The 12,826-nt window shown below is 37.0% G+C and overlaps 1 protein-coding gene across 7 annotated transcripts in view; it reads left to right on the top strand.

Moving 5' to 3' along the window:
* The window catches only part of ZNF385B (zinc finger protein 385B), a 149,583-nt gene that overhangs the window by 102,115 nt on the left and 34,642 nt on the right, over nucleotides 1-12,826 (top strand). For all 7 annotated transcript variants that reach the window (XM_077181358.1, XM_077181356.1, XM_077181355.1 and 4 more), the window contains one exon: nucleotides 12,106-12,216. In XM_077181358.1, coding sequence (XP_077037473.1) covers nucleotides 12,106-12,216 — 111 coding nt within the window. The remainder of the gene's footprint in view (nucleotides 1-12,105; nucleotides 12,217-12,826) is intronic.

The raw sequence follows: 12,826 nt of genomic DNA on the forward strand, positions 1-12,826 counted from the left end.
AGGAAATAAAAAAAGTAATAGGTATTTTCTGAGATACAGGTGAGGAAAGCTGAAGTTCAGGGACCACATAATCAAGCCCAGATCCTGTCAGCACAGACCTCTGTTCTGTGGCTAGTCTTTGCTATCTCTTGCCCAAGTACCTAGCTACAGAGGCCCTTTACTCTCCATGTGATCATTTTCTCAATGTTTTGTAGTCCCTTTTCTTTGTATTCTTCGGCATTTTTTACCAAGCCAGGAATCCCTCTTTGTCTTTCTAGAGCTTTGAGGCAAAGCAGCAGAGAACTCTTTCAGCTGTGGTAGGAGTTTTTGGAAAAAATCTTCTCAGCCTGTGAAAGCCCTGAAAAATGTTTATTGAAGGTGGTATATCTTTCCCACAAAATACCTGAGTCTTTTCTTGAAACTTTAAAAAACCTGTGAGCTTGAAGAAAACACCTGGTAAGATACACTGAGTTAGATATGGGGGGGAAAGCTGCCAAAACCAGGGAGGTTGTCAGAATTGAATTTCACCATCAGTTGTCAGTTGAATTTGACAGATTTTTCAGTTTCTGGTATTTTAACAGAAAGGTACAGGTTCCCTAGTTCCTGTCAGGAATCTTGCAAAGAGCAGCTCTGTAAAATTGGTAAGCCTAAATAAGCACTTTTCTGTCTCTTCTTCTAGAATATCATACATATAATTACAAGGGGGGGAAAAGGGTTTATTAAAGGAATACAGTCAGGCTTTAAGGGAGAATCTCTTCAAAAATTATTTATTTTATAGATTTTCCTATTGCTTTTGCATTTTTTCAAAGAGGAATTGGATGGATGAGCTTCCTTCTCTCAGTTTCCAGATCAGCAGCCAGATAGGGAACCCTGTCTCCAAGGAGGAAGTGCACTGACAGGCACTGGTGAAGAACAGAAGTCACCAGGTGCAGCCTTTCCCTACCCCTTTGCAGGAGTCTGGCATCCACCAGGTGGATTTTGAAAAATGGTTTCTTAATTGATGCATTGCATCCATTAGTGCATGTAAAAGTAATTAGGTCATCCTAATTCTTTAAAGAAGTACAGTTTCTGTGTACAAATCCTATTATTTGCTGAGTCCTCCATAAAATCTGGTCCTTGGCTATGGGTTTTATGTCTTTCTTAACAGAAAGCTTGGAGTTACTTTGTTACATTTCTGCAATATTTATTTCTTTTACTAGTCAACACAGGAAGCTCAGAAGCCTTTATCTGCATTGAATTGCTTTCTTCTCAAGTTAGTTGTATGTTCCTGATGCAAGAAAGTTTTTTAAAGGGAGAGGGTTGTTAATCATATATTTTAGGCATTAGGTAACTGAAGGATGTTTTGCAAATAGACTGTTATTAAAACATCTCCCTTCAAAGCCAGCAGTCACAGAGTTATTGTTATTATTATTATATGTGTTTTACCACTCTGCTTACAAAGATTTTGCTAGTTCCTAATTACAAAACTGAGTTCTACAAGTTCTAAGCAAAATTCTAGAGCAGCTTTATAGAAAAGTAATTCTCCATATGTCTGATGAAGTGGCTGCTTTTGCAGTATCCTGGCTGAACATGGTGAGTTTTCCTGCTGTACCTGGGACCTTTGTCACATTGTTCTGTGCAAAACTGAGAATTGCTGCAATAATTATTAGTTAATATATTATAAAAATGCAGCTGAAATGTAATTCTTGTCATACTCATTCCTTCAGAATGTGGGTGTACTTGTAGTCTTTTAACCTAAATACAGTCAATTTCACGACAATCTGAAGGTAATGGCAGTTTAAAGCTGCACTATGAAACTTTGCTTTCCTTTGCATGCCTGGAAACTAGCAACACCCAGGCTTGGAGCACTGACCAGCTCCTTTCAAGTAACAGAGCAAGGCTGATTTCATAGCTGTGCCTGTCAGACCAGTCTTCTCTATATTCAGTCTGTCCATTTTCACCATGAGCTTCAGCTGCTTCCCCAGGTTTCCACTAGGGAAAGAGCATCTCATTTCTTGCCTGTGTATTTGTTAGACAAGACAGGTTTCTACCTGCTTTTTTTCTGATTTACTTAAATGTAAAGAAAAAAGATCCCCACCAAACATCAAGAAAAAAACCAAACCAACAGATTTTGATACTGCATTAAGTTTCAGAGCAGGCTTAATTAGAGGAATCCTTTAAAGATTCATATCTAAATACAGTGCTTTTTTAATCAAAAGCATTTTAAAGTTTGTTTATGTTGTGTATGTTGTCGATAAAAAACCCAAAACAGAAATTCCATTATTAATTTTTAAGGGAAAAAGGCCTTATTTCATATATATGGTGAAAAGCAGAAGACAGCTGTGAAAAGAGTTAGGCAATTCTTGGTTCTGATTTGCTTCTCATGTATATTTAACCATTTTATACATTCATATTCAAGTCTCTATATATACATAAATTATCTCTTATTAGTTTTTTTTTTCTGTGTGTGAAATGTAATTATATTAATTCATTTCAGAAGACTAGATTTCTTATGTCTTTATTCTCTCCTGTTCGCAGAATTAATCAAAAGTTTTGAGTTCGTCCTTAAACTCTCAACATAGTTCAGAACTGTAGTGGAAATTCAAGTGTACCTAATGCAATATTATTCATTTTTTGTGTTTTGGTGTTCTGGAGCAGCCTGGGAGCAGGAAAACTCATCAAATCTTAGAGCAGACTTTTAAGTAGAAAAGGGTCACAGCTAAGGACCATCTCAAAGATGAAAGGAAAAACCAGGAATCTTGTTTGCCCCATGTGCTATCTAAGCTCCTTTTCTGAGTACAGAAAATTCTTGTACAGATTCAATTCTTAGGCTTGAATCTTTTGGAAGGATTTTGCTGGCAGGTACTTTTTCATGTTATTTGTCTATTTATATTATTTTACTGCCAGTTAGTAACAGGTATTATAACAAGAATACTTTTCCTCTCAGAGTATGTTATTGGTTGGCTTTTCAGCAAGTCTCAAACTACAATATATTTTTATTTTTTCCTGGATCTGAAGGCAAGACAGTAACTTTTTTTGTTTAGCTGAACACAGCTGAGTGCTCTGAAAAACAGCAGCTTCAATAATAAATAGCAGTTATATAACACCTATCAGAGGATTTTAACATGTTATTTAGACCTTTCAGCTTTTTTTATGGGGTTGCAAATATTTTTATCCCCATTTTACAAATGAGTGATATAAGACTCAGATGAAATCACTCATGTACAGTTAAACCTATGAGCAGCATAGCCACAGAGGGAAAGAAAACTGTCTTAGTCCTTGAGCTTAACTATTGGATTTGGACTTCACTCTTTTTCTCAAGTTTGGTCGGTCATGGTCCCAGCAGTTCATTTTACAGATACAAAGAAAGTATTGCACAATGATGGAGCAGTAATCTGGATGGATTAAAAATAAGCTGCCCAATACATAAAGCTAGTTCAGTCTCATGTAACAAAAAGCACTGACCCACAGATACTTGCTTTTTTTTACTTATTCTCCATTTGTTTGGTGGGGAAATCTCTTTTATCCTAAAACATTCTCAACAGCTTTCTGTTTATTTATTTCACCCATAAAAATGTCTCATCTTGTCTGGAGCAGAAAATTCAACAATTTTTACCATAAAGGTTAAATCTATTTTTGGTGTTCTCATAATAAACTCAATCCTTTAATGTATTTATATCCTTGCTTGAGAATAAGCCTTGTATTTATATCCTTGCTTGAGAAGAAGCAGAGATTTAGAAATTTTTTTTTGTGGTGGCTCATCAATTTTTTTTCTTTGGGTCAAGCACTTCTATAGGAATCAAATATTACATTTTCATAATTTTTTACACAAAGATTAGTAAAACAGCAATAGCAGTGGTATTTAATTTTGAGAAAATTCTAAAAATTTAAGACTAAAACTTATCCTTATTATGATTTTCTAACTCAGAATTTTTTTAACATGCAATAAATATACAAGCATGAAGGAAAGGAAGGGCAGAGGAAATATTCACAGCACTGAAAAAAATAATAGTAAAAAATAGTTCAAAAGTGTTTTCTCAGTTACCTTTTGACCTCTGGGCTTAATCATATCACATTACATGGAAAGGAGAGAGGTAGGAAGAGTTGAGAGTTTATTTATATTTGATTTTGGTTTTTTATATCAGTTACTTGATTTAGGCTAGAGTAGTACAAAGACAGAGGAGTCCAAAAAGCAGAAGGTTAGAAAATCTTTGGGTTTGTTTCAATTTTTCCTTTTGCTTATGTTGCTCTAACCCGTGATTTCAGAACTAGGTTAGGAGAAAGAAGACTGGGATTCATCAGTAGCCTCCTGATCTTGGTCTGACAATGGTTTGCAGATTCCTATGTGCAAACCTTACTGAAAGCAGTCACAGCTTCAACATAAGGTTCCCAGTGTGCTGCTGTTTTAGCCCTCTACAAGTGGGTCAGAAAACATCCTAAGAGAGAGAAGGGTGTGTGATGGTGACACTGCTTGTGCTAGAGCACAGGAGGGATAAATGTGCATGTCAGTAAAGATTTAGGGCTTTGCTTCCCAAGTCAATGCTGAGGAAAGATGATGAATGCATTTCTTGTTAAAACAGAAAGGATGTAATTAGGTGGCTAAAGAGAAAGTGTATTTGAGCATGGATTCTGACTTTCACTGGGCTTCAATGGAGTACTGAAAATCTGCAAAGGTGTTGGAGAAAGGCTAGCAAATGATCAAGCTTTTTACTGTGAGCAGCTTAAGGAGGTTGGTTTATCAAAGGGAAGGTTAAGAGCTGGCATGATTGCAGTGCATGAGTGCCTGCACTATTCAGAAGGTATTTGAGTGACCTTTAACAGAGAAGCACAACTAGATTGAGGGGCTTATAATAACTGTGGAAGCAAGTATTGCTTCCACAGTCATGTAAATTAACTTGTTTAGAAATTTTTAAATCAAGCTGTTGAGATTGGGTTTTTTCCTAAAATTTAGGCTCTGATTGACCACAAATTATTGGACTTTGTAATAGAAAGGGCTGAACCTTCTCAGTGAATGAAATTATGTCATAAATTTTTCAGGAAATCAGCTTTAATGGTTCCCTCTTGCCTAACCCAAATCTGTAAATCACTTCAGAAGTCCCTTTCAGTGTTCTGTGTGATTGTTAATACAGGCACACAAAGGGAATCAGCCTCTTTTTCATTTTTCCATGCAAACTTTACTTTCAAGGGGGAACATGCAAGAGGATAACACACCCAGAGGTTCTGCATTATACCATAGGACTGAATATAAAAATGCAGGGAAAGAAATTTAGCTGCTTATGAGGTGGAGATGGAAAACTGGTCTCTGAAGTCCAGGGATATAGCCCTGCAACTCTGTTAACAGAAATAATGTGGAATTTGCAAAAGCAAAATTAACTGAGCCTTAATCTAAAAGGAAAATGAAGGAGCTGAATTTATTAGTATTTCTAATACTTCTTTTAAGATATAAAAGTTGTTTCCAGCTCTGTGTGTCCTTTTAGTTGTCTTGTACTAAAATTGAACTAGAGGTGTAAACACCAGAGGTGTCTCTTTCCTTTTTTATTTTCAGTACTCTTATTTCAGCAACGTTTTGTGGATTGCTGTAGTATCTGATGTTAACAAGTGAATTACAGCAAGACTTTTGGGTTTTTTAAAGATGCTTCCTGCTGATTACACTGAGTAGTGGTAGTGTGTGGATGTCCCAGCTATCACAGCCACTGTTTTCCTCAGGGAGGTTGGAGCTTGCTGCCAAGTTGAGGGGACAGATAAACACAGTGAGAGGTCGCATTCAGAGAGGTTTGCTTCAGAGTACAATGCTGTTGTTGTATTCTAGGAATCATGTGTAAGGGAAGGGAGATGCTAGTCCCTGTGGTCTGTAGTCTTTCTTAGTGGATGCTTGTTTTACTGCACTTGGGGAGACATCTACTCAGCAGTTTAAAAAGAAAAACTAAAATCATGGACTTTCTCTAACCTGAGTATGGCTGGGTTTGATTTCCCTGAGATCCAGATTTCATGCTCTGTGCAAATGTGCTATGTGTAAGTACATTGAGAGCCTCCTTAAAAAAAAAAAGTGATTCAAGCAACCCTCAGCTAGACCACAGTACTGAAGTAAAAAGAAAAACAAACCCCAATAATGTTGTAAGTTAATCATTCTTTTTGTTCAATGAAGTGTTTGCACAAGTCTCCAAATCAGCTGCTGAGAATCTGAGTCACCCCTGGTTTGGTTACTGGCTATTTACATCTGCCTGTTTTTTAAGAAGCACAAAATGTTGTGAAGAGCATAGAGAGCATAGGGGCAGAGGTGTAGGGAGGTAGTGTTTAGAGAGCTGCAGGCTCACACTACAGAAATACATCTCTGGAGACACTGTGTGCTACTCAAGGAGATCTGATGCACAGGGAATATTGATGGCTTTCCTGCAAGAAAAGAAAGTTGTTCACATCACAGAGTGATTTATGTTGGAAAAGACCCTGAAGATCATTGTGTTCAGCCATTAAGGCAGCACTGCCAAATTCACAAGTGAGCCATATCCCTCAGTGCCACATGTACACGTCTTCTTAATATCTCCAGGGATAGAGACTCCACCATTTCCCTGGGCAATGTTGCAATGCTTGATAACCCTTTCAGTAATACTTTTCTCCTAATATCCAGTCTAAGCCTTCCTTTGTACAACTTGAGGATATTTCCTCTTGTCCTGTCATTTGTTACCTGGGAAAAGATAGTGACACTCCCTTGCTACAACCTCCTTCTGGGTACAGCTCCATCAGTAGAATTGGCACGAGTGTTCCTGATGCAAAATAAACAATGAAATGTGTGACAGAATTGCAGTGACTTGAACACTAAATTATGCCTAGAATTAGTCAAATGAGAAATATGTTCCCTGTTGGAACAAAAGCAGCACAAATGTGGAGAGAACAGATTTTTGCTGGTTTGTGTTGGCCAAGCATGCCAAGCATTACATCACAATGTTAATGTTTCTGATTTTAATGCTGGGCATTTTAAGTATGTGCTTTGCTGAGTATGTGTATTCACTTCTGTTGCTCTGTCAATCGTTGTAATATGTACAGTTATGGTAGGGGGCTGTGTATATCTGGCAGAATTTATGATAAGGTTCTGTGTATGATCAGTCTCCACAGTGGCAGTGTACTTGGCTTTCATAACAACTGGAGCTCAAACACAAAGGGAGTTGCAGAACTTAATTTAGATGTTACACTGGTAATTTGTATATGCCAGTGTTTTTTTTCTGGAGGGAAATACTGGATTATATTATCCATTTGTTCCACGTATGGTTTAAAACTTTTATTTATCAGAGTAAACCAGCTGAAGGCCACTCTCTGTGTTTTTCAGAAGCTTATTATACCTGCTGGTTAAGTGATATGAGTTACATCTCTTATCCCCACTGTCAATATTATGTTTACAAAAGCTTGTAAACAGTTAACTCTATATTTGACACAAGAGTTACATCATGATAAGACGTAACAGGACATTCATTGCCAATCACAATTTTAAACCTTACTCAGGTTTAAGGTTATGCTCCTGTTACTCGCCTCCCCTCAGGATCATGGCAGTTTATTTCTGAGACTCATAAACTAGTGTTTGTACAGTCTGCTGTATATAAAGAGATCTTTCAAAATAACCAGAACTTTGGTTTCACCAAGCAACTACTCCCAACACTTTTTTTTTCCACTTCTTCCTGTGCCTACTTTCATGTCTCTTTGTAGTCTGGTTCCTTTCCCAGGAGGCACCAGAAGAATCTGTGGTACCATGATACACAGCACAGCAGGGAGAGCTTCTGGTACTAAGATTGGTAAGAGAATTCAGGGGTGAAATTCTTGAGTTGCTGATGATAAGGTGTAACAGCTCATCTAAAACTGGCTTTGTACCTGAGGACTAAAAAGTGGCAAATATGATGCAAGTTTTTAAAATCCATTCTGTGAAGAATGGGGTTTTTTACCAGGTAAATGAATACCTCAATATTGAGGCAAACTTCAATAAAAACAGTATAATAGGATACCTCATCCTGTAAACTGCTTGTAAATTGTCAGCATAATTCCTTTCTAAAGATAAATCCTTCTTTACAAGCCTGTTTATAGGGGTCAACAAACATGTGAATAAGGATGTTTAAATCTACATAGTCTGAATTACTGACAAGGTTTTTTACAAAACCCCTTGGCAAAGATTTTTTTGAGAAAACTAAATTGCCATAAGAAGACTCTCGGATGACAAAAAGTTGCTGGGGAGGTAAGTGAGCTGAGGAAATTTGCTATTGGCAAAATTCTCCAAGGTAGTGAGGACTAAGAAGGACAACAAAATTTGTGAAAGACCTTGATGAGACCGACAAGCCAGACAGTGGTTGGTGAAGTTACATCTCGATATTACTAAAGTGAGGGACATGGAAGTAAAAATTCACAAAACTTGACATACAAAGTAGTGTATTAGGAATTGGCTATCAAGACTTGGGAGTGAGAGCTGGGGTTTATAATAGTGGTTCCTTGAAAACATCAGCTCAGAGTTCAATACTGATCTATCCAGGGTCTTTTATATGGTTCCTGTCCATATCCTCAGTATATTTAATTGAATTAGTTGATTTTTTGGTAGAATTGAGGTGGGCAACAAGAATGTAGAAAGGAATGGAATGATTTCCGTACACAGAATGACTGAGTGGCACAAAGATAACTCAGGATGTGGTATAGATCTTATAAAATTGAATTTTATGAAAGTATATTTAAACAAAAATCATTTCTTGGCACTAAGGACTGTAGGCATTGGAAGTAGATGCAAAGAGTGAAAACTGGTTTGCATCAGTTTCAGGGGTAACTATGCAAGACAAAGTCACTGGAATTTATCAAATACACAGAAAACACCTGAGTGGGGAAGTTTTCTGATGGGAAAATATGAAAAAAGCAGTAGGAAATACAATGTCTGTGCTGCCCCGTTCTGTCCTGTCTGTTGCTACATTTGTATTTTCTAGATGCCTTTAAAGTTCTTGTTGCAATCTCAGTAGGTATGGAGTATTTCTGTCGGAATTCTCTTAATCCTTGCTCGCTTCAATAGTTTGAGTGGTTTTAACGAGACTCATTGCAAAAAAGATGGCGTCTTCAACTTTCTTGGAATGACATTTTTAAATTTAACTTTTTATTAAAGCAATTAAAACAGGAGAACAATACTAACAGGTTGTTAAACCTAGTTATGTCTACCAGAGCACCATTAATTGCTTTGTTAAATCCCCCTGTAGCATAAACAGCATAGTGCAAATTTTTATTTGCATTTGTGGTAGCTGTTAGCTTCTGTTATTATTTTGTTTTATAGGTCTGGTTCTTAAATACTGGTGCTCCCCACTGGGCAAACTATGCTGTGTCATTTCCTAATAAATACCTCAACAAATAATTCTCTCCCTCTTTTTCTACTCCCTCCCTCCCTCCCTGCAGTGAAGAGGATAATTTTGTGTAGGGATCGAAGATCAGTTTACCCTGCAGCATTAATCTTCTAACAGAGAGATACTATTTTATTTTTCCAGTGTGCTGTAATCCACCCCAGTTTCTGACATATTTAAAGTGTATTAATTGTTAATGTTGCACTTCTTGAATTCTAATCATGACCAGCTTGCATGCAGGGCTCCGGTTTGGGAGGGATCATTACCCACTCTCCTGGGGACCACAAGTGGTACTTTCTGGAGGCAGCATGAGCTGTATTATTTTCATGGATTTTTGTTCTTGTGCTGCTGCCTCTGTTTGAAGCTGGGAGGTTGTGCACAGGCTGCATGGTGTGGTTGTGAAGTGCCTTGCCTCGCGCTAGCGCTGTGGATTGTTATTTGGAGTGCACAGAGGAATCATTGATCACTGCTTCTTCCCTTTGTACCTTGTTTGAAACGGGACTGCAGACACTTGTGGGTATTTTTGCTATTTCTTTTCACCGATTTCAGACACTCCAAATGGTTGAGGTACTTCTGAACATTACTCTTTTCTTCTAGATTAACTGATTAACACTTAGTATTTAAGTTGAAATGTAAAAAAATATCTTCCATTTAAGAAAAAATCCAGCCAAGTCTTCCCTAATAATACATCAATATTTTAACATGTGTGATAAATGTAATAATAGATATTGATTGTCATATCTATTATAAAGTGGATGCTCAAAAAGCTTTTAATCTGCATGTATAATTTTGATATACTATGTAGGGCAATGCCATAAATGGTACAAGTCAGAAAAAGGGGTTTTTTTGTTGTGTTTTAAGCTTTTAGACTTTGAACTCTCACTATGTCCTAGAAATAGAAGAAACAGGCAACAAGGGCATTTATTTCAGGGTTTTTTTTTTGATTTTGTCACAATCCATTGTAACAACAATGCATCATTAAATAATTTAGTAGATCATTCCAGATGAAGTGGTTTTACTTTTGTATTGTCACCAGGTACCCCTGTGGCAATGAACAACAGTATTTAGTGGCAGAAGAAAAGTATTAAATTACCTCTCTGGAAAATTTATCACTAATGCCATTTACAAAATCATTCATTTGGTTTAAAATGAATGCAGCAAGAAACATATGTAGCCACTGTCCAAAGGAAAAAAAAAGTATTTAATGTTAGGTAATATATTTGGGGAATATCTTAGGCAGATACAATGCAGTATGCTTTTCTTGAATTTGTTTTTTTGTGTGTGCATATATATGTGCAGAAAATTCTCAAAGTGCAGGCTTCTCTGGAAGCTTAAAATTTGTACTAAGGGAAAATCAATGTCTTTATCTTCATGTTTAGAAAGTCTAGAAGCAGGTAATTTCCTGTTCTAATTCTTCAGTGGATCAGTTATTTCAGCTGTTCTCTTGCCCTTTTGCAAGTTGGCTTAATACCAAGTGTGTCTTGTGTATCACCTGGGATTAAACAGCCAGGTGTTGTTTCTTCCAATAGTACCATAAAGGAAAAAATATCACTGTGGTTGCAAAGCAAGCTTCAGAAAAATCTAACTTTATAAAAAATAAAATTCTTTTCTTCTGAACTGGTTTAGAAACAAAATGGGGAAATGAGCACTTATCTGTTGTTGTAAACTTCCATTTTTTCCCCTCTCCTCTTCAGAATCTATTGTTTATCTCAGATAAGGATGAGGGACCACACATACACAGATGCTCACAGGATCATTTCGGTTGAAAGGGGTCTCAGATGTCATCTGGTTCAACATCATGCTGAGAGTAAATTCAGTTATGAGACCAGACCAAATATTCTGCGTTTCTTTAATTAGAAAATTTAGTTTGAGTAGTTTTGCATCAGGAAATGAATTGTAATCTGTATTCATGTCACATTAGGAAGAATGGCATGTTTTGACTGAGACCTCGACACTGTAGCAGTTCTAAACTCTGTTTTCTGAACACCCTGTGTCATTGCCCAGAGCGTTCTGTGATCCTGAGAATATTTGTGACCAACAGCAGTCCTGATATTGAGCAAAGATGTAATAAGTTTTGAGTTCTTAAAAGGTTCAGTCAAATTTGGGAGTAATATATTCAGATTTTTCCCTTATCTCATGTTTCTTACAGTGTTTAAATGTTTTCTGAAGTGTGCTAACTTTCCTGGTACAAACACTCCCTTCAGGTTCCTCCAGACTTCAGCCTTCCCATGGGCTCTGTCACGCATCAGTTCTGCATGGAAATGCTTGGGGATTGCAACCTCTTTTCCCAGCAAGTGTTATTTGTAGCAGAGCCTGCAAAGGACCTCCTTTCACAAAGATATCTCCAGGGGAGAATATTTTTCAAATAAGTGCTAATATTTATCACTCAAAGGAAAGCATGTAGAAATGAATGACAGTAACTTGTCAGGGTGCAGAAGTGGCCTCTGTAATATGTCTGTTGGAGCAGTGGGTGATAGGGGAGGGCTTTTATTTGAAATTCAGGTGTGGTAGGGGAGGCCCTGCAGCCCAGAAGATGTGCAGGGTTGAGGAAAGAACTATTTAGTAACCTGGGGATGACAGCAAAAATGAAGCTGCATTTTCCTCATCAGCTTTGGCATGCTACCAATTCCCTAACCTTTGTTAAATCTTATTATTGTGAGGGCTGGAATCTTATTTCTCCTGTTTATCTGAAAAAAAGAGAAGAGCTTTCTGCTCAAAGTGTTTTTTTGTTTTTTAAATTTTTCTCCTGTACTGTTTATTGCCCAGAAAAGTTGTAAATTGGTTATTGTTTGTTCTCCAGATGGATCCTGTGCAAAAAGCAGTCATAAACCATACATTTGGAGTGTCCATTCCCCCAAAGAAGAAGCAAGTCATTTCCTGTAATGTCTGCCAGCTTCGTTTTAACTCTGATGTGAGTATTGCCAATTTTCCTCCTTTTTTTTTTTTTTTTTAATTTGGTGCATTAGGTATAATTAATCTAAATCTCTTTTTCCCAAATAACTCATTCGAGTTCTACCTGCATTCTGCTCAGCCTGATGGGTTTTTTGTCCACTCAGAGGCAGAAGTCCATAAAGCATGAACTCTTAATTTTCTTGGATAGCTCTGGCATGTTATGCAATGCCATGTCCATAGGTGATATCTCACTTGATGGTACAAAAACCTTCAACAGGTATTGCAAAAAAGAAATGTTTGCCTGAGGAATTTTTTTCTTAAAAAAAAAGGAGGTGAAGCAGAAAAGCTTCCCGGTGAGTTCTCCAGGTCATATTTGATTTTCTTCCAGAAGAAATAGCTTTTTCTTGTTGTTTGTATGTCCTTGCTGATAGTCTTTCCATTTCTGAATGAAGTCACTCTTCCAAAAACTTTCATTCATAATAAATATAAATACTTCGCTCTAGCTGTCATTTTGAGTATGAGAAATTCAAAGAAACTGTTTCCTGGAGGTTAATTTAAAAAAAAAAATCATTACAAAAGAGTACACTGGTGTTTTTTAAAAAATATATAACCATTTAATGTTTCTTCCT

The sequence above is a fragment of the Agelaius phoeniceus genome, chromosome 7 (genome assembly GCF_051311805.1).
Source record: "Agelaius phoeniceus isolate bAgePho1 chromosome 7, bAgePho1.hap1, whole genome shotgun sequence".
In the NCBI taxonomy this organism is placed as follows: domain Eukaryota; kingdom Metazoa; phylum Chordata; class Aves; order Passeriformes; family Icteridae; genus Agelaius; species Agelaius phoeniceus.